A 21,656-nucleotide genomic window follows, 5' to 3' on the forward strand; every position below is an offset into this window, starting at 1 on the left:
AGTTATGTCCCTTCCCTGCTAACCCTGTGCATGGGGGGGGGGTCACTTCTGGGCATTTGTTAGTTTAAATAGCTCAAAGTGTTTTTACAAATATTCTCACTTGTCCCTTGAAGTAGGGAAGGGAAGATAGTAATCAGTTGTCCTAAATCAGAGATGGTGGGAAATGAGATCTGGGCTAAGAGGGAGGGACAGAGAACTCTGAGTGGTCCATGTGGCTGACCTAAGTAGGAACCACTTCTGGCTCCATCACTGATAAGTATTAGGGGTGCAAGAGGAGAACCCTGCCTGCTGGAGCACTGGGGGCATCATGGAGAGTGTGGGGTTGTGCAGGGCCTAGAAGCCTGGGTAGAAATGAGGTCATGTGGTTGGGAGAGTGACCACATGGGAGAGAATGAGTTGGTGTGTTTAGAAGACTTGGACCTTTGGAGTGGAGGAAAGAGCTTGGATAGGGACCCTCAGAGCTACTTGGAGGAACACCGTTGAATGTTTTTGCTTCAACTGTGTCTCCTGGTCTAGAGTTGCAATTGTGTTTTGCTTGGAGAGCCCTGGGCAGAGTGGACAATGAGTGTTCCCTGGGCTGGGTAAGCTGCCATTTAATGAGCTCAGACATCCCTGTTCACTCCTTTGTTCTCCCCTTTGGGATATGTCCAGGCCTCCTTAGGGAACACTCAGTGTAGGGCTTTCCATTTTCTCAGTCAAGTTTCAGAAAAAACCAACAAAACTAAGAATGGGGAAAAAAAATGTTTCAGGGGTCATCTCATAAGGTGACCAAATGACTCAGGGTCGCCTGTCAGGCCAGTTCAGCTAACTTCACTCAGATCTCAGATAAGGACCACACTTCCTTAACTCCTCCGTGGATTTTCTATTCTAGTGACACTATTGACATCGTTATTTAAATAGACACATTTTAACACCGAACTGAATAATGGTGTAGCCAGACATTTATAGCAGAGTTGAATGTAATAGTTTTCAAGAATAGAAAGAGCATTTCCCATAGGAAGAAAAGGCTATAGAGGTTATAAGAGAAGGGATTTTTAGTTCCTCCCTCCCTCTTTGTGTCTTCCATGGGGTAGGTGCTCAGGAAGCACTTGAATTAATGAACGAATGTCAGATTCAATTGTGTTCCATCTCCACTGAAATCAAAGTAAAGACCATGACCTAAGCTTTAGGAAGAAAAGAACGTGAGAAGGATTGGCTGCTTTTCCTGTTCTCGCTCTGCACACTCTCACTATTCAGCTCCCTCTGACTCTCTTCTTAAGCTGGTGACCTCTCAGAAATTCAGTTCAACCTAACTGAACGCCTAATGAGGTGCAGGTGTTAGGACAGAGAAGATTAAGGAATGGCTCCTGGCCACACTAGAGGGGTAACCCAGATAAGATGTGAAAACTTCCAAACCACAAGTCAGAATAAAATAAGGAATGATTCCCTCTGACATTCAAGCAAGGCTTTGAGGAGCAAATTTGATTCCCATGGGTAGAGGAGGAGGCGTGGCAACTTGAGAGATCTACATGTTAGAAAACTTTATTGATGCATAACAATTGTACATATTTACTGGGTACAATGTGATGATTTAATATATGTGTCCATTGTGTAATGATCAGGTCAAGGTAATGAGTATGTCCATCACATTAAACATTTGAGAGCATCATAATATTAGTTACTGTCAATGGCAGTTGCCATTGGTTGCATGTTTATTATGTGCCAGTTAATAGACTATAGGTTTCTCATGCATCGCCTCCCTCCCCCATTTCTTCTTTACAATACACCTGTACAGGAGATGGATACCTCTTTATGTCATTTTACAGCAAAGGAAACTGAAGCTTGGGCAGGTAACTAAAAGTGAGTGGCTGCAAGGAACTTGAGTGAGGATCTGAATGGCGGGAGCCCAAGGCACTAAGCTGGGTTCTGCCTGCTAAGGGGTGGGGGACAGGGGGTGCAGGGGGCAGGGAGGGAGGTGCAGGAGGTGGGTGTGGACTGTAGCTGGAAATAAGGTCTGAGAGCAGCTGATGCACTTTAAACCTATGCTTCGAACTCGGGACTGGGTTCTGTCTCTGGACTGGGTCCTGAGTGGTGTGGAGCGTGTGGAGCAAAGGACTGATATGGTCCAGCAAACTCACTCTGGCAGCAGGGGCAAAGGTAAAAAAAGGCTGTTGGCAGAAGAACCTGTTTGGCAGCTATTGGGCTAGACCAGGGAGAGATGAAGCCTGTTTGGGGGGCAGGGCGGTAGGGATACAGGCGGTGGATGCCACTGTGGAGGATGGACAGTGGAGGCAGGGTGTGTAGGAGGGTGTGGCTTGGATGAGTAAAGGAGGGAGGGGCTGACGGATGGCTGCTGGGTCTTCAGTCCTGCCCAGAACCCAGAAGGAGGCAGAGCTAATTTTGAACTTGTGGTTTGATAAGCAGGCGTTGGTGTGGGAGTTTGGGGGGGTGGGGGTGGAGATGGTGTTGGGGTGTGGAAGCATCACTGGGACTGTAGGATCAGCCCAGTGTCTCTGGCAAGTGGTAGCCATGACTTTAACCCATGCTCGTCTGCTTTCCTGGTTGAGTGGAACTCCATTTTTCTCTGATAGTGTGGATTCTGTTGCTATCTCAGGTACCTTGGTCATTTTTCAGGACAAATCACAGATCTCCTCTCTCTTTTTTTTTTTTTTAATTTGGTAACAGTAAGTGGGTACTCAATATTTGACTCATGAACAAAAGTAAGTAGTGATTTTTTTAAACCCTTGAAAGGCATAATATTCCAAGGTCAGTGCCTGGAATATCACTGGCCTGCGCCTAAGTAACCCTGGCCTCAAGTAAAACCCCTTTGTTGACGTCCTCTTGGTGAGTCCCAGGGAGGGCAGGGATGGGGGACCAGGACCAACTCCTTGTCCTGAACTTCCTGGAGGTTATGATGAAATAAGCCAAGGAGAAAATCCAGGAGGAAGCACCGTCAACTGCCACGTTTAGTGGGCATTTGCAGATGGTCTAGGGACTTTGCCTACTGGTTCATTTCATTTTGCTTAATCCTTACAGTAGGCCTGTGAGGAATGTTATCCTCACTTTACAGACGGACATCAAGGCTCCACAAAGTTAGGTTATGGGGATGCTGGGTCTCATGGCCAATGAGAGGCAGATCAGGATTCAGACCCAGGTCTGATGGCAAAACTCCTTTCTGCTCTGCCGTGACAGACCCACAAGTCATAACCAAAAAATGGTAGTGAGTTATGATGCAGGCCCCATCTGCTAATCTCTCTTGCCTCCTTGATCCTGAAGGTTCATTCTGAACACTTCAGTTTTTCCCATTCTTGGACCTATTTAGATGGACATAGAAAATTCCTGTGCACTTTCAGGTAAAGCTGGCCCATTTTCTATGATGTCATCATCTCAGGTATTGCCTTAGACTCATCAAGTTGAACTTTACTGTTTATGGCCACCTCAGAAGTCATTAGGAAGGGCACCTGAGGATCCCAAGTTCACTGACCCTAATAGGTTGTGACCTTGGCATAGATTAGCAAGCCATCATTAAGTCTGCAATGGAAATGTAGACACGGGAAGCACCCTGTTTTAGGATCTCATCCATCTTTTGATCATTGACATAATAGATTCCGTGCTAAATCACAAGACAGAATTGTCATCAAGCAAGCACACTTTCTTTGAGACAGGGCACACACAGACTTCATTTTGCCTGATCCCTGATTAAAGTTAGAGGATCCACTTATAAGGAATTGAAACCAGGCCCGTATTCCCCCAGCTAGACAGTTGAGGAAGATAGACAGCTATGTCTTCATAACTGCCCAGAATTCTGGGATTTGGTAAATCTTCTGGCCCACCCTGCCTTTTAAAGATAAAGAGACCAAGATTGAAGAGGTGCCATGACTTGCTAAAAGTAACACCTTCGTGGATGACCCAGTCTCTGGGCTCCCTTGTTAGCCTGTTTTCCCCATACTGTTTCCCTTACTATCTAGATCCAGGTGAGAAAGGAGGAGATCTGTATTTGCTAGCACACATGTGCTCTTTGTACTTCACAGAAGTGCTCTGAAGCAAAATAGAACCAACTGGGCCCTGTAACATGAGCTGCAGTATCCATCACTTGTAAACTAGGGGACCCTGAACAGATGTCTTAACCCCCTGTATCTCCACTTTCTTGACTCTAAAGCTGGAGCGTAATGCAGGTTAAATATCCCTAATCCTACAATGTGTAATCCAGAATGCTTCAAAATCTGAAACATTTTTTTTTTCTCCTACTGGAGATTGAACCCAGTGGTGCTCAACCACTGATCTATATCCCCAGCCCTTTTTACTTTTAATTTTGAGACAGGGTCTAAGTTGGCAAGGCTGGCCTTGAACTTGTGATCCTCCTGCCTCAATCTCCTGAGCAGCAGATGTGAACCACAACTTCTGGCTAAAATCTGAAATTGGGCACTGTTATGAACCCACAAATAGAAGATTCCACACCTGACCTCATGTAATGAGTTGTAGTCAAAATGAAGGCATGCTAAAAATATTGTATTAAGTTACCTTCTGTCCTCACATATCAGATATATATGAAACAAATGAATTCCATGTTTAGACTTGAGTCCCCTTCCCAAGATATTTCATTTTATATGTATGTGAATATGCACAAATCTGAAAAGATCTGAATTCTAAAACACTTTTGGACCAGAGAATTTTGGATGGGGGATGCAGAACCAAGCGTTCCTATTTTGAACTCTGTTGAATGAGAAGATGCTAGGTATATAGTAAGTGCTCAAACAAATATTGCAGCTGCTATTATTAATTATGATAATAGCCATGAGAATAATTCCATTACTGAACCATATGAGATGGGAACTCCAGAGACTCCATCAGGCTCCTCTACCACCCTGTCCCAGCACAAAAATGCCTTCTGAGTTTAACGTGTTGGCTGACATGGCTCTGCTTGGGAGCAGGTATCAGGACTTCCCTGGTTGGTGGAGGTTAAAGCCTGTCCTCCACCCTGCATCGTTGGTTTCTCTGCTCTGCCACCTGAATACAACACTAGCCTTTTCAGGTGATTTCCCCATCACACTGTCTCCCTGGGTCACAAGGTCAAACCTGTGTTTTGGAAGTAGCGCTCCAGAGGCTGGGATTATGACAGAAAGGGCCCTCTGTCCCATGGGCCCATCTGCCCAAGGTGATTCATTCCCATGTCACATATTTCTAAACTCTTGTCCTTGCCATCCCCAGAGTTTTCCTAATCCCGTCTGGCCAGTTCCTCCACAAATTCCTCTGCAGCTTTGCCCGATGTTCTCTGGGAACAGTGTACTGGCATCACTGGGAACAGGGCCAAAAGTGAATTGTCACCTCTTCCCAGGAGAGAGAGCACAGCTGTTCTCCGCTGGGGATGCCTTGTGGCCGCTTCTGGCACTGATATCCTAACCAACAGACAGATAAGTCTCCAGGGGCCTGGCTCCTGGTCCCCTGGTCCCCTGGTCCCACAGCTCTCCTGCAGAGCATTTCATTTTTCCCTCTTCCCAATCAGTTCTTGCTCTGAAGTCAGCAAGTTCACCAGGATGTCAACTTTGGGGATTTTAAAAATACTGATAAGATTATAAAAAATTGGGCAATTTTTGCTATGCTGGTAAAATCCCACAATACTTCTTGATAAAACTTAAATGTTGGTATATAATTTATAAGAGAAGATGCCATGAACCTGTACTGCAGGCCCTGGGTTCTATGTGACCTACTAAATGTGTATTTTCGTGCCTACCTGGGTGCCCCTGCAGACCTTGCCGTGAGCTGAAGGATTCCCCCCTTCTAGGTACCACCCATTACTTCCCAAGCTCCTGGCTCTTTCCTCCAGACTCCCAGCCCCAAGGATGGTAGGAGAAGAAAGGGGGAGCCTGAGAGCCCCATAAACACCCACACTCCCTTGTGCCCCACTCTCTAGCCCACCTGCTACCCCCCTGCCCTGCATCACTCTTAATCTGTCCTCACCACCTTCTTGGAACCCAGAGCATGTTGTACCCAAAGGTGCAATTTTCCTCCAGGCTCCCTACATATCTTCAACCCCTAAACCTGGCCCTTTACTAAAGTAGCCGGCTTAGGGACCCTGGCTTAGGGACCCAAACATAGATGAGACATTATTGGGCACTTGGAGTTTTAGTGGGAGACCACTGAGCCGTCCTGTTAAATAGGCAGGCACCTGGAAGCAAATACTAGCTGCAGTGGAAGCCAGAGCAGGCCATGGTCACCTCTGTTGGGGTGGCCAGGGGCCAGAGGATGTTCCTTCCAGGTCTAAGCGCCATAGAAGAGGTGGTCACCAGATGGTGGTTAATTGAGAGGGTGATGCATGCCAAAGACACCATCTGGATCCCTATCTCCAGAATTGCCAGTTCCATGCAAGAGCAAGGAGCTGGAGCAGGGACATCCTGCTGGGAGAACAGGGGTGTCCATCATGTCTCAACAGCACTTCCCACTGGCCCCTCTGTGGACGGGTTCCAGGGTGGCTCCACTTCTGTGAACTCCAGATGAACAGGCGGGTCTCTCTCATTACATTGTTTCTGTTGGGAACTCTTGTCTGAGTTCCAGACAGCTGGATTACAGCACTGCCACCCTTGTCCCCAAGAGCCAGCCTGGCTTCTGACTCTGCCTTGGGGGCTGAGGATCTGGCTTTCATGAGACTTTTGGGGTTTTTTCTTCCGTTATGTGTGGTTTTCCCCTCAACACCACCCCCTACTTTTCTTATTCTTTTTTGAAGTCCACAGTCTTGGGATTTCCCACTTTGGAGCTATTTAGACAGTAATAGGATGCTGACAGGATCCACCAATAAAGGATTCCTGTCCTAGAGGAAAGCTGGCTGGGTGGCCCTCAGTTCCTATCCTGAGGGCTGGTGGCCAGCAGTATTGAAACTCGGGCAGGAGGAATCTGGGGCTGTGGCCACAGAGCCTGCATCTGGACTGTGTGTCCCTGAGCCATTGCGGGCAGCAGCTGGCCCTGTGACTGGGCTCTGCCTGCCCTTCCTTTTGTATCTCTTGAGCCTTGGAGCCTGCCGAGGCCATGGTTTTCTAGGCCTTCACACAATCTGGCTTTCCAACCATAGCCATGTAACCAGAGCTCCGGACGCCTGGGCTTAAGCAGATTGGACAGTCCCTCTGCCATCCTTGCCTAGGGGAGGAAGTTGGAGGGAGTGGGGAAATCCTAAGAGGTAATGGTTATGGCTCTCAGAAGAGAATGACCAGCCTTCACCCCCTGGGCCTGCTGAGTCTGTCCTTTGAGATGGAGCTCGGAGCTCCGTTACTGATAAGTACACACCGCCAGTGTTTCATGACAGGCCTGGGCACAGCAGGTGGATAGACCTGAGTCTGGAACTTGGCCCCTGGAGCTTGTGTAAATGTCTTAGCCTTGCCAAGCCTCAGTTTTCTCATCTGCACAGATGGGTATCCCCACCAGCTGGTTCGGAAGGCAGGGAGGCTGAGAGGTGCTAGTGTCATGGGTTATTATGAGGACAAAGTGAGATAATGCAAAACTCTAGTGTGCTGGGCCTGGAACCCAATTAGTGCCCCTGCCTGACCTGAGAAGAGAGGGTTGTCCCCTTTCTTCCTAGTCCGAGACCACCTTAATGAGCTCACCATGTAGTGAAAAGAAAGCAGAGGCCTCACCTCACCCCCTGTCGTGGGGCCTCTACTGAAGCTGTGCTTGAACAGGATTGCCCAGCCAGAGCCTCAGGAAGATGTTTTCCATGGGAACGTGAGTGTATAGAAAGGAACTATTCTTCTCGAATTGCTCAAATTGTGAATAAAAACCTCAGTGCCTTTCATCTGTGGAACATGGTGGTTTTTCAAACTTTAATTAATTCCCAAAACACCTTTGTGAGTCTGGCAGCTGATGGCTTACAGGTGAGGAACTGAAAGAGGGGAAGCCACTTGCCCCCAGGCTGAGGGAACGGCCCCAGCGCACACCCTCTTCTTCCTGGAGAGTTGGTGTTTGTGTTCCAGAGGCTGACGTGGAGCCCAGGAACTGGGCTGTGTTTACCTTGACTGACAGGATACAGGGCAGGGAAGGAGGCGTGAAGATCATTCATTAGTTCAGGGACAGTTCATGACAGGCCAGTCACGTTCCCCCTGGAGAGGCATCTCCTGAGTCGTTCCTTGGTATGATGAGGGGTCCCTGGCTGACTTGAGCCCAGAGTAGTTTTTGGCAGTGCTGACGTAAAGTCAGGAGAAGCCTGTTCCCTGGCTTCCAGCGGCAACCTCTACAGCTCTTCCTGGCTGCAACCAACGTACCTTGCTTAAGCACCTGATGTGTGCAGTCCAGATTTACCCTTTGAAATATGTCAGGGGAATCCTAACAGGCTAAGTAACAAAGTGAGCACCTGTGGGGCCACAAGAAAGAATTGCACGGAGAAGATGTGGGAGATTTTACTCATTTTTGCCTCCTAATGCCCCTGCCCCACCCTAAGCTTGGCCCAAATATTTGGTGCAAGACTCTGTAGCAATATTTGGGAAGTACACAACAGGCCTGGACACTAAAAGCAGTTGGAAGCACTCATATGAGTGTAGGTGCTCTCTCTGTTCCAGGTATGTTTTCCTCTGAGAGTCAGGACTCCTGTGTCCATGCCCTAAGTGAAGAGAGGCAAGGAGGCTCCTATGGCTAGCCTGGTGGGGGTTATAAGGGTCCTGTGCTGTGGCAAAGTAGCAGACAGGACATTTCTTTGTTGTTGTTGTTTTGTCTGTTTGTTTTCGGTGCTGACTTGCTGCATCTGCCTTGGGCTAACCTGTGTGGCCCAGCCCCTCTGCATGGTCATGGGGATGACTTTCTGCACTTCAGTTTGGGGAAGCTAATTCGTGCTAATTGCAGAACTCAGAAAAGTTTCCTTCTTCATTGGAGTTTTGCTGCTCTGTTTCCAGAAACCTCTGATGTATAACTTGAGGGTATATAAGGTCATTTGTGGCCAGGAGTGACTTTGCAGGTCACATAGAGCCCCACACTCATAGTGACCCTGAGCTGGAGGTTTAATGCTCTGCAGCTGCAGTCTTGAAATTCTCCTGACTTTATCTTAGGATCTGTGTCCTTTAAGGGAAGTCCAACGGGATGATGAGCTGCACCACAGGCTGACAGCATTGGTTGCTGTGGTCCTGTTTACCGCCATCTCCCACCCTCACTGGGTGGGTCATTGCCCCAGCTATGCTCTCTGCCCCTGGTGGTTCCTGGACACAGAAAATATTAGGGTTAGGTATGGTGGAGCATGGTGGCAGCTGTCACCGTCCCAAGCTGGCAGCTGCATAGCCTGTTCAGTGGGCAATCAGAGAGGAACAAACTTCTGCCCTTCCCTGATCCAGGCACCTGGTGCATCCTGGCATGGAGGGTGCACTACCCTTGGCGGTCACCCATCCACCTTGTACCTGGGAAGAACAGACACCTGACTGGACTTCCCTACCCTAATTAGATTGCACCACATTGGCCCAGCAGCTGCCTGGAGAGAAAACCCAACAACTTGTAGGTCCCTGGCTCACTTGCTAGTAGGGTCCCTGTGTACCTGGGGTGGGCTGCAGCCCCCCTGCAGGTGCTCTCATGACACACAATGACATACGTAGCCAACAACAACCACAAAAAAAGCCATGACACACATAATGGAATGAACGTACTTAATGTCACTGCAGTGTACATTGAAAAGTGGTTAAAATGGCACATGTGTTATGCATGCTTTCCCACTACAGAAATGTACTTATAAGGTGCTTTTTTAAAAAAAGGAAAGTCCACCGGGACAGGTGGAGAGAGGTGGCAGGAAGGAAAACATTGATTTGCTACTTAGGGTGCCTGTCCTGGGTGCTTTGTTCCTCCTTTGGAACAAGGGGTCTCATGTTCTCCCTATGCACTGGGTCCCACAAATGAGGTAGCCAGGCCTATCTGTTGAACCCTTTGGAAATCTAGCAAGGCTTGGCCTTTTAAGGGATCCGCCCTCCAGTCCTCTGAGGAAGCTCTGAGCTGAGTAGACACTTACCTGTCTCTGCTTCCCCCCCACAGGTATCGTGTTGGCTGTGTGCCAAGCCCTGGAGAACAGCACGTCCCCCCTGAGCGGTGAGTACAGCCTCCCCAGGATGCAGACAGGGTGTGGCGGGTGGAGCGTGGCCACCGTGGGCCTGTGTCCTCACCATAGGAGCTCCCTTCCTGGGCTCCTGCCCGTGCGTACCTGCCTGTCCCCTCTCTGTGTCCTCTCTTGTCCTCATCTCAGGCAGAGGGACACTCACAGGACAGTCATCACTGCAGGCTGCAGGGGGTCTCTCTTCCCCCGTCTCCCTTTAGCTGTTCTGACAGCCACCACTGCAGGTGGGTGTGCTGGGAAGAGGGCTAGGGGCCCAGGAGCTCAGGACCAGCTCTCGCCCCCATCACATTCCCAAGCCTGTGTCCCCTTCTTCTTACTGTTCTGTGCTGAATAGTTTTCTGGTTTATGTTTTGAAATGTGTAGTAATCATTTCATTTAAAAAAATCTTAGATCAGCATTTTGGAAAGCATGGGAAGTGTAGGAGGCAAACCCCCTCGTGTTCTAAGTCATGTCCTTTGTGCACGTGTGTTCATGGGTTGATGAGTCCCGGTGATTTTGATCCCTCAGGGGTTGAGGTTAGACATTTTTCCATGTTGTGGGAAAGTCCTGAAATCAACCCTTTTAAACTGTTCCAATGTTCCACTAAAATGGGCCTGTGGGGTTTAACGGAGCATCCCCAGTGGATATTCATGGGGTTTCCAGTGTCTTAAATTATGATGCTACACCTCTTCCCACCTAGAAGCTTTTTCTTCTTTTGGATTCTTTCTGAGGCTCTGTCTCTAAGAATAAGAGTACATGCATTTATGACTCTTGGTATTAAGTGCCAAGTGGCTTTCCACGTGAACTGTGCTGATTTTTACCAGCAGTACACAAGTGTGCCAGCCTCACCATTCCCTTGTTAACGGGGTACGTTTCCCTGACTACTTCCCCATGCTACTGCAGTGTCCCTCTAGTAATTTCAGGGGCCCCCAGTGGGAGGTGATGTTTCTTCTGTATTTATAAATTCTCTAACCACCTGCACAGCGTCTCTGGTAACTTGCTCTTCACCTCCTCTAGACCTTTCCATCCAAACCCATTGGAGGTGATACTGCCAACCCCACAGTCCCCTTTTGGCACTGTTATCTTTGATGCATTGGAACCCTTGGGGTACTCACACCACTCAGTGACCCATGCTGAACCAGAAGGAAATGGCTCTCTTCTGTGTAGTGTTTCATTCAAGATGGAGAAGGAGAAGGAGGTGAATGTGTCCATCCCAAAACTGTGCTTCTGGACTCAAGGGTCTGCCAGAGTTTCCTTGAAGCATTTCTTTGACTTTTAATTACCTCCCTCACCACAAAGGGCTCTAATGGGAGCATATGGGGGAAAGAGATGATAGCTTAGTGATTCCACTGCATGTTCTCAGAATTGCCTCATCCCCCATCCTGGGATACATTTACTCCAAGAGCATCAGCCCCTCCTACAGATTGACCTCTGGTCACCTGCCCAAACACTAGAAAGTACTGATATCACTTACATTTGATAGAACCTCACACTAAGCCACCTAGGGGCTCCTATCAGTTCTGATCTTGCCACTTATTTCAAGGCTTCTGGATGGCCTGAGATGCTTCCTGTGTTTTCCATGCCCTTCCTGAACCCTTCTTGACCTTGAAGGGTTGAAGTGAGGCATAAAGACCTTGAAGTTGGGCCACATGGGTTGGATGGAGGCCTGTGCCCTGGGTCTCCATCCCTGATTCCCCAGCTCTCTCTGCAACCCCTCCTGGTCCTCACTGTAGGACCTCGTAGGCCAAGATCCAGGTTCTAAGTTATTTTCAGGTAACAATAGAATGATGGTAAATGCGGATGTTGCCATCCATGGGGAAGGGTACGCTCTTGGTTGTTACCCCTTCTTCAAGTCTCCATCCATTCATCCAGACAAGAAGAGCCTGAGGAATGTCATCTTTGAGCCTGTTCCTTTAGGGCCTGGCATTGCTTCTACCTAGGCTCTCTGGGCTTTCCTAAGTCCTTCTGGAGACACCTGATACATTGATCCAGAAAAACGACTATCCTCACCAGAATAGTGGCCAACCTCTCTGTTTCACCTTTATTTTCTGGATTTCCTCCCATGAGAATGTCGCTGAGGTTTGTTCTTTCTCATTACGATGTCAGAAAACACCAGCCAAGCTGGTCATGGCTGCACATGCCTGTGTGATAGACTGAGTGCCACTCTGAGTCCTGAGGTGGCAGGTGAGGGCAGAAGCAGGGTGCATTCAACGTTCAGAGAACCCTGAGCCCCAGAGCTGGCCCCTGTGCACAGGGGAGGGGCTGCCTGTCTGGCTTCTCGGTCACTGTCTGTTGGATGGGGCACTTAGCCCCAGGACTGGCACCCCCAGTGTCTTAGAGATCAATGACATGGCTCTGTCCACCTCTACTTTCTGTCTTGTACCATGGAACCCAGCCATGAGTCGGGAGGGGGTTGGACCAAGAGACAAATCTAAATGGTGATGACTACATCATTGTCACCCCTCCAAAAGCAGGGTTTGGTAGCTAAATTGGAATTGTTTGCTTTACTTCCTCTTTCTTTGGGCCTGATGGATCTTACTACCCCACCCCATCCCATCCCTTCCCACCCCACTCTGACCTCACTAGACAAGGCTGAAATCCTGTGTGGGTAAAGCTCAAACTGGGGACCAACACCCACCAGCCACACTTAAAACTACCTGGCACTGGAGTGATCATGTGTATGTACATGCATGTGTGTTTAACTCTTGGCTAATTTAAGAAGTGAAGCTCTTAGCATTGTATTGTAGATGTCTTCGTCCACAGAAGAAGATAAGTAGTAGTGAAATCTATCACCATATATTATCACCGCGTTTCCACAACTAGCACCCCTCTGCCATTTTTCTTTTATCTACCTACCTCTGTTTGTTTTCCCCTTTGGAAATTTGGGTATTTTAAAGCAAAGTCCATTTCACTTGTGAACACTTCAATATGTGTCTTGACAGATAAGGACTTTTAAGCACAAAACTGTAGTTTCATTACCATGCCAACAGAAGCAACACTGATTCCTTTCATCAGATCCTTAACATGGAGGATAGATGAGACTGTACTTAGTTTTGTGCTTTTTGACTTTTCATCTGCATTTACTTTGCATCTGTGGATTTGGGTGTCCATAGGGTCAGGGGATGTCTTTTCACTCTGTGAACTAGAATGAGAAGCTATAATGGATGTAAGATAGAGTCTGATACATTCTTGACTGACAGCACTGGAGCCAGAGGGCCATAGGAGTACTCAGGGGGAGGCCCAGCCATTAGGGGAGCCTTGTAGAGAGAAAATTGCAAGCTCCGTGTGCCAGTCAAGGTTGGTAATGGGGCTCTAAGAAACAGGGACTGATCTCATGTATGTTTCTTCTGCATTTTAGGGACGAAAAAAAATCCATGACATTTTTATTTGACAGATGCCCTTGGTCTTTCTCTGTGAGATTTCCTTTCTTCCTGCCTCTTGGGTCCCCAAATATAGAGGGGAAATGATACCAGAGGCATAAAGAACTGGATCATCATCAGCATGTTCTTCTCAGACATTTGCTTTTGTTGGGACAGTGGAAGGCAATGGGGCCTTAGGTTGGAGGCCCAGAACTTAGTGTTTGGGCCCACATGGTTCCAGACTTTTTAGGTCCCTGACCAAGTCATTATTTATCAGGTTGCTGTTTGGATTTGTTTCCTCAACTGTTGGATTTAGGATTGGCTTTTAAGATTCTTCACCTGACACTGATGGATTGGTAGAGAGGACTTGGAGAGCTGGGTTGGGAGGGATTATAAGGCTGCCTTCAGGTTTTCAAGAAGTCCTGAGGTGATCAATTGATGGTACCCACTGAGGACTCAGAGAAGTAGTAATGTGACCACCACATACAGTGGGCCCTCTGTGTCCTGAGGTTCCACATCATCAACCAACCACAGACCAAAAATATCTGGGAAAAAATTGCATCCCTACTGAACATGTACAAGCTTTTTGAATGTTGCTATTCCCTAAACTATTAATAGAGTGTAACAACTATTTACATAGCATTAACATAATAGTAAGCATGATAAGCAATCTAGGGATGATTTTTTAAAGTCTACAGGAGACAGGCGTAGGTTATACGCAAATACTATGCCACTCTATATAAGGGACTTGAGCATCTGTGGATCTGGGTGTCCACAGGGTCAGGGGAAGTGCTAGAACCAATCCTTCAGGGATATCAAGTAGTGACTATTTGATTCTCTTGGAACTGGATGCTGCTGTACATTCACATTTTAACCCTCTAAGGGCTGGAATCATGTGCAAAGAAGCAGACTCTCTCCAGGCGCCCACTCCACAGGTGATCCAAGAACAAGGGAACTTATAACAAGAGCATCTTTATGACATGGGCAGCTTTGCTGACCACTTAGTGTGTGATTTAGAAAATACTTGCTGTGGGAGTTAAACCAATAGTCTGGGGTTTGGGACAGAACATTTTTATCTGGTTGGTTGTCAACTTGCAGAGCATAGAGAGAAACATTAGCTAGAGGCAGCTAAGGGTGGCAGCACCCACAGCTCAGAACACCTGTCACGCCCTCCCAAGGAAGGAGTTACGACCTATCTTCAAAAGGTGCTTTTTAATGCCCCTTAAAAGGGTCAGAATGCACCCTGGTTAAGAAGTTGCTGGGTAGCTGCTTGCTTAACCTTCAGAAATGTTGTCTGGTTCCCAAGCCACCCATCTGGTTTTCATATTTTCATGAGACTCCCTCTGGTGACTGAGGGGGTGTGGTGAGGGCCCTGCTCAGGGCGCTCAGGAGCCAGGCTTCAAGCTTCCCACTGCCATCTGCCTGGCAAGATCTGCTTACATACTCGAGGCGACTTCTGCCCTTTCCTCTAGCCTGTTTCTAATGATGCCCATCTGGAATCGGGGCATGTTTGAGGGCTTGCCTAATTTAGTGTCTGGGAGGCTTTTCAGAGATGATGATAGAACATGGAAAATTCAGTGGGGTTATTTAAGGAGAATGTCACCACCATCAACTCAGGGAGGGGGGATGATAGTCGGATCTTGGTGGGACCCAGGACTTAAATGTCGAGATGGTGAGTTTGTGGTGGGGTGCATCAAGTGAGGGCAAATCAACTTATAGGGAAAAGTCATTAAAGGCCTCACCTGTTTGGAAAACAGGTAGAACGTGGGTCAGCCAGCAAGCAAAGGATCTGCTTATTGCTCATCTCATCTAACAAAAGCTTTTCAGAACTGCAAACTGCTTCCCCGTTCCATTGTCTAGAGTTTTCTCACGTGGAGCTGAAGTCATTCTAAAATTAGAAGGCTCACGTGTTCGACCCAGGTATATGGTTCACCTGTTCCAAATATGTATCTGCAACACAAGAGACTCGGTATATTTTGGGGTAAGCCACACACACCTGTGTGCTTGCTTTAGCTACTGCTCAGAGGAGAGCAGGGTAGAATGAGAGGCTTCTTTACCTGTCCAGCATGTATCCTTGTCATCGACTACATTTTGCAAAAGAAATTCGGCTGGGTTAGTTGCTTTTTGAGCAAAGGCTGCTCGGGGTGGTAGGCAGAACACAGAATATGGAAAGAGAAGAGTTGTAATTCTGACTCACTGGCTGAGAGACCTAAATAGAGCCCTTAAATCTTCCTGAAACTCAATTCCTCATCCATAAAATGAAGGAATAGCATTAAGTCTGTGCCTTTCCACTTCTCTGGGGCACAACCAACATTTTTAAAAAAAAATCAATTGAATTGCTGAGAATAGAGTTAATATTCAGAGTGGAATGAGCATGGAAGGAGGGCGGTACTGTTTCATGATACCTTCGCTTTAGTTATTAATAGATTCACATATCACAGTCAGCCTTTGGCATCACTTTACTTGCATGAATTGCACCTGTATTCCATCCTCTATAATTTTCATATTTGATATCTTTCTAAGAACTTAGACACTTGCAAAGTAAGTGCCATAAATCTTTCTAGCCCAATACATTTCTCCTCCCCCACACCCCCATGGTCTTTTATAGTTGTCTCATCCACCCCTAATTTTAAAAATATTTTTTTAGTTGTAGGTGGACACAATATCTTTAATTATTTACTTATTTATTTTTAATGTGGTGCTGAGGCTCGAACCCAGTGCCTCACGCATGTGAGGGAAGTGCTCTACCACTGAGCCACAACTCCAGCCTACCACCCCTAATTTCACAGAAGTTCTTTTAATGTATTCCCCTTCACCAAGGCTTTCCAAAACACTCAACTTATAGAAACAACAGCTCTTTCCTTATGCACAGATACATCATTCATTTATGTAATATATAATTATGCAAATACAATAATGAGTACCCCTGACATAAACAGGTTTGAGAACAATCACGAATGACCTCTTGGAACATATACAACCTATCTAGTAGGAACAGAAATAGACTGATCAACCAGAGTAGCCAAGTAATTGAGTTTTCATATGCCAAGGTCATTGATTTACATTGTGTAATGAAAGAATTGTGAATATGGGATCAAGGGCTTGGTGTAAGTAGAGCCCAGTTAAGGAAGCATCTACCATCTTTGAAAGAAGCAATGCAAGTGACAAGACTTGTGGAATTTTTAAAGTCTAGGCCTATTGAAGCCTTACTGGTCTTCTATCTTTTAGCTTTCAACATTTACTTAGTGTACATTTATTAAGTACTGCCTCAGAGCCAGATGCAGTGGTGCATGCCTGTAATCACAGCTACTTGAGGCTAAGGCAGGATTGCAAATTCAAGGTCAGCCTGGGCACTGTTTCAAAACAAAAAGGATGGGGGGGGTGTAGATTAGTGGTAGAGCACCCCTGGATTCAGTCTGCAGTGCCACTGTGGGGATTGGGGGGAAGTACTACTTCAGACCAGAATTAAACCTGAGCCCTGTCATCAGGGTTACCAGGGCAGGCAGGTAATGCTGTTGATTTTGACATCTCAAAGACAACTCATAAACACAAAGCCATGCTCTACCATGATGGATTTTTTTTTAAAGAAGAGAACATTTGTGCCATATTCAGACTTACCATTTTTTAATAGAAGTTCAATGTTGCATACTTATTCTCTTTATTAAATTGTATCTTCCTTGGTTTGGTGCCTGGATGGTTTTTCATCTATCTAATTGTCATTTTTCCAGGCTGTGGCTACTATCTGTTATCCATATTGTAAGAACAGACCATGACCACATGGCCTGGGTGAAGGGGGCTGCTTGTGAAGATCAGTCCCTAGGCCAGACTGATCCTTTACATCATTCAGTCAGTCAAAAAACATTTAGTGAGCATTTACCATGTGCCAGGCCCTGACCAGAAGAGAGACCCTGTTCTGAAAGACTTTATATTCTGCTGAGTAACATGGACATTATATATTTTAGTCTATCAAATGGGCACATTTTTGAGAATGGCAATATTAAACACTAGTATGTGTGATACAAGTGTGTGTATATTGCTAACATAACCTTTTTGAAAAATAGTTTACCATTAATGGTGATCTTAATTACTTAATATTATTAAGCAAGAGCTTTAATATTGTACATGACCTATGACCTATGTTGCATTTTTAGAGATATTAAAACAATTATAAGAGATATAAGGTTATTATTTATTACAGTAGAAAGGAGTCAGTTTAAGTGTCAGCAAAGGCAAATTGTTATGGAACTGATAGATGGGCTACTGGATACCCCTTTAAAATCATGTTGATAAAGAATATTTAATGATATAGGCAAATGAACATGATATAAACATAGAAAAAGTACATAAAATTGATAACTCAAACACACAGGTGCAAAAGTAAGGAGCAAACAAGATAGTGTTAACATTAATTATCTCTACTTAATCAGAATATTTAACACATTTAATGCACCAAACTATTGCATAACATGCTTTGCCCAGCCTACCCTAAATGTGCTCAGAGCACTTACAAAAGCCTACAGTTGGGTAAAATCACTGATCACATAAAGTCTGTATTAGAACAAAGGGCCAAATATCTCATGCAAGGTATTAAATACTGTACTGAAAGCAAAAACCAGGATGGTTTTTCATTTCCTTTATACTTTCCTGTTTTTCCACAGTGTCTTTAACCAAAAAAAAGGAAAGAAAGAAAAATAAGAGGTCTGTCATCCAGCTTGTGCTGAGTCCAGGCTGCCTGGTCCTTGGTGGCCATCAGTGGTAGCTGTCAGTGAAGCTTACACCCATACTGCTGTTTCTGGGAACAGGGACCTGCCACACTTACCTTGCATGCGGGCCACCCTATTTCTTATGGCTTTGCACCCAAGCCTGGCTTCCTAGCACCAGCAGCTGTCCTGGGGCCTTGCTGTTGGGTAAGGTTGGCCCTAGCAGCTGCCAACTTACCTTAGAGTTTTCAGGATACTCGTTTAAATTCTTCTTCAGCAGCTCTGTGCCTCCTAAATCACGATCCACTTTGCAGAAATTTTAAATACATATGGGCCTCAACTTTTGAAGGTTCAAGCTTCAATGCTTCAACTTTTTGATGATGTAGAAGCATACCCATAGGCCATCCTGGTTTTTGCTTTCAGTACAATATTTAATACCTTGCATAAGATATTTGGCCCTTTATTCTAAAGCAGACTTTATGATCAATGACTTTGCCCCACCATAGGCTATTGTAAGTGCTCTGAGCACATTTGGGGTAGGCTGGGCAAAGCATATTGTGCAATAGTTTGATGCATTAAATGCATTTTCAACTTACGATACTCTCAGTTAATGATTTGTCAGGAGGTAACCCCATAGTAAGTGCCAAGAGCATCTGTACTTTGTATCCTTATTTTAACAGAGGTGTTGGGCCTTCCTGGGCTCTCAGCCCAAAAGTCAGTATCTCAAATGTGAAGATTTTGGAACTATGTATGTTGAAGTTAAATTCTACCCCTGCCACTAACAGGCTGTAAAACCTTGCCAGGCTATTTAACCACTATGTGTCTCAGCTTCCTTGTCTGTAAAATGGGAATGATAATAGTTTCTACTTCTAGGGTTGTTGTGAAGATTAAGGACTTACTAGATAGAAAACAGCTGCACACAGCAGCTCCTCAAAGCATTAGTTGCTACTGCTCTTGTCCTCGTTATCAGTGATGCTTGGACCATGAGGCAAGACTGTATCTTCGTGGTGGTCCTTATCTCTTGGTGCTAAGGTGTTCAGCAGGATGCATCAGGCATCCTGCTGGGTTAAAATGATTTAGGATTACTGGGCCCCCCTCAGCGTTCAACCTAGAAATCTGTGTTTATAGTCCTCAGCCACATCTTATTAGAGCTCAGTGGGAAGATGAGGCTGAGCTCCCATCACCTTCAGGTGACACGTCCCCATCCCTGGGGCTCTTGCTCCTCCTCAGCCAGATTCAGGGGTGTTTCAAGACTGGCTTTCTAGTGTTCACCCAGGAGCTTGGGAGAGAGAAGTCAAAACTCTCAGAACTCGGGCCCTCACCTCAAAGCATCCCCTTTCTCATCGCCCTCACTGGGATGGCACAAGGAACATAGTCTTTGGAATAGGACATCAGTTTGTTTTCTGAGAGCCTAAACCCAACCCCCACCCCAGCTTCTGAGTTTGGGATATGCCTGGAGCATCTGGCTCAGATGGGTGCTAATGAAGGGGCTCACATGTCCCCTTAGCAGCCTCTGTAACTGCTGGGTTTAACGTCCTGTCTTAGAACTCATGGCCCAGTTCCCTTATCAGAATGTGTAATGGAAGGTGATTTCACACATCTAGCCATTTTATCACCAGGCTACATTGACCACAATGTTCCTTAGGGCCCACATTCTATCTACACATGAGTCCCAAGCAGCCTGGGCCTCAGAAGCGGCATCTTTTCTTTCCCAGTTGTCATTTAAAAATTTGAAAGGAATTCTTTTTTTGTTTGTTATTATTTTTTAAAATTTTTAAATTCTAATTTGTTATATATGACAGCAGAATGCATTACAATTCATATTACACCTATAGAGCGCAATTTTTCATATCTCTGGTTGTATACAAAGTACACCAAGGAATCCCTTTTAATGGGCCTTTCTCATCCTGAATTTTGGGGGACTTGGAACATGATGAACATCCTCACCCTTCTTGCAGGTAGGCCTAGGATGGTATTTTTGAGATCGCAAAGGTGGAAGTTATCAGGTTTTCTATAAATCTGCCACAAATGCATCTTCCAGATGCTCTATGACAGCTGTGGCATGTCTCTATAAAATTTTGACATTTTCTGTAAAATTCCATTTCTAGTACTCTTTCCAACTGATAGCCTATTAATTTCTGTAAAAATTCTGTAAAGAAGCTGGGGTTGTGGCTCAATGATAGTGTTTGCCTCACATATGTGAGGTATTGGGTTCATTTCTCAGCACCACATATAAATAAATGAATAAAATAAAGGTTTGTCAATACTAAAAAAATATTTTTTAAAAAATTCTGTAAAAATTCATTTAGTAATTTCATTACTAAATGAAACAAGCATGTAAAGGAGCACTGCATAGTTTTGTGATAAAACTAAAGCTTTAGATAAACACACAGGCACACACAGGTCACCCACACGTGCACATGCATATACATACACATGTGCATGGACAATTTCTGTAAAATTCCATTTCTAGCACTCTTTCCAGCTGATAGCCAGCATGATGGAGGGCTCCAGAATCCTGAATGCACACTTGACCAAATGATAGCCAAGTTGTAGTTGGCACTGCGGGCAGTTTTCCAATTGAACCCTGGTCAGTGCTTCTCAGCTTTTTCAGAATAAAGACCCATTTTTAACACCAAAAATATGTGAGGCCACACAAATAGCAGTTATGCCTTTAGTATTGTTATATTAATTAATATACATTAATGGCCAAATCTGCTCTGAGAACTTGGTGACACTTTAAAATACATCTGTATTTCTGCCAGGTGTGGTGTTGCATGCCTATAATCCTAGCAGCTCAGGAGGCTGAGGCAGGAGGATCTCAAGTTCAAAGCCAGTCTCGGAACTTAGTGAGGCTCTAAGCAACTCAACAAGACCCTGTCTCCAAATGAAATACAAAAAAGGGCTGGGGATGTGGCTGAGTGGTTAAGTGCCCCTGGGTTCAATCCTCAGTACCAAAAACCAACAAAAAAAATTTTGTACTTCATCAATTACAATATAATTTACATAATAATAATATGACTTAACACAGAGCATTCAGTTTGTGCTGGGCACTGGTCTATATATACTGTTCCTATAGCAACTCAAAGAAGGTCCTATTATTAGCCCCATTTTGCCATTGACAAAACTGAGGCACAGAGAAGTTACATGCACAAGATCACATAGTTAGAAAGTGACAAAGTAGCCCCACTCTGCCTAGGTAACTGCCTAGGTAACATTCAAGCCTAGGTAACTGGCTGCAGAGTTCTAAGCACTTCACCACTATCCTTAAAAAATACACCCAGAGGGGCTGGGGTTGTGGTTCAGTGGTAGAGTGCTTGCCTAGCATATGAGGCACTAGGTTCAATCCTCAGCACCACATAAATAAAAAATAAAGATATTGTGTCTACATAAAACTAAAAAATGAATTTAAAAAAATACACAGAGACACATATCTCATCCAGACCATCAATAGTATTTAAGGGAAGATTTACAGACACCTTCCATTAAATAACTGTATGACTCCTTTTCTTTCCCTTCTCTAAGAGAGATCGGGAACTATTTTCTTGGATTTTTAATCTTTCATTTTACTAA

At 45.5% G+C, this 21,656-nt stretch overlaps 1 protein-coding gene across 2 annotated transcripts in view; it reads left to right on the top strand.

Annotated features, from left to right (window-relative positions):
* The window catches only part of Tgfa (transforming growth factor alpha), a 98,181-nt gene that overhangs the window by 23,784 nt on the left and 52,741 nt on the right, over nucleotides 1-21,656 (top strand). For both annotated transcript variants that reach the window (XM_046432384.2, XM_046432385.2), the window contains exon 2: nucleotides 9,967-10,020. In XM_046432384.2, the coding sequence (XP_046288340.1) occupies nucleotides 9,967-10,020 (54 nt within the window). The remainder of the gene's footprint in view (nucleotides 1-9,966; nucleotides 10,021-21,656) is intronic.

This window comes from Marmota monax, unplaced genomic scaffold, assembly GCF_021218885.2.
Source record: "Marmota monax isolate L192 unplaced genomic scaffold, Marmota_monax_Labrador192_F-V1.1 WCK01_AAM20220418_F8-fsc00106, whole genome shotgun sequence".
NCBI classification, from domain to species: domain Eukaryota; kingdom Metazoa; phylum Chordata; class Mammalia; order Rodentia; family Sciuridae; genus Marmota; species Marmota monax.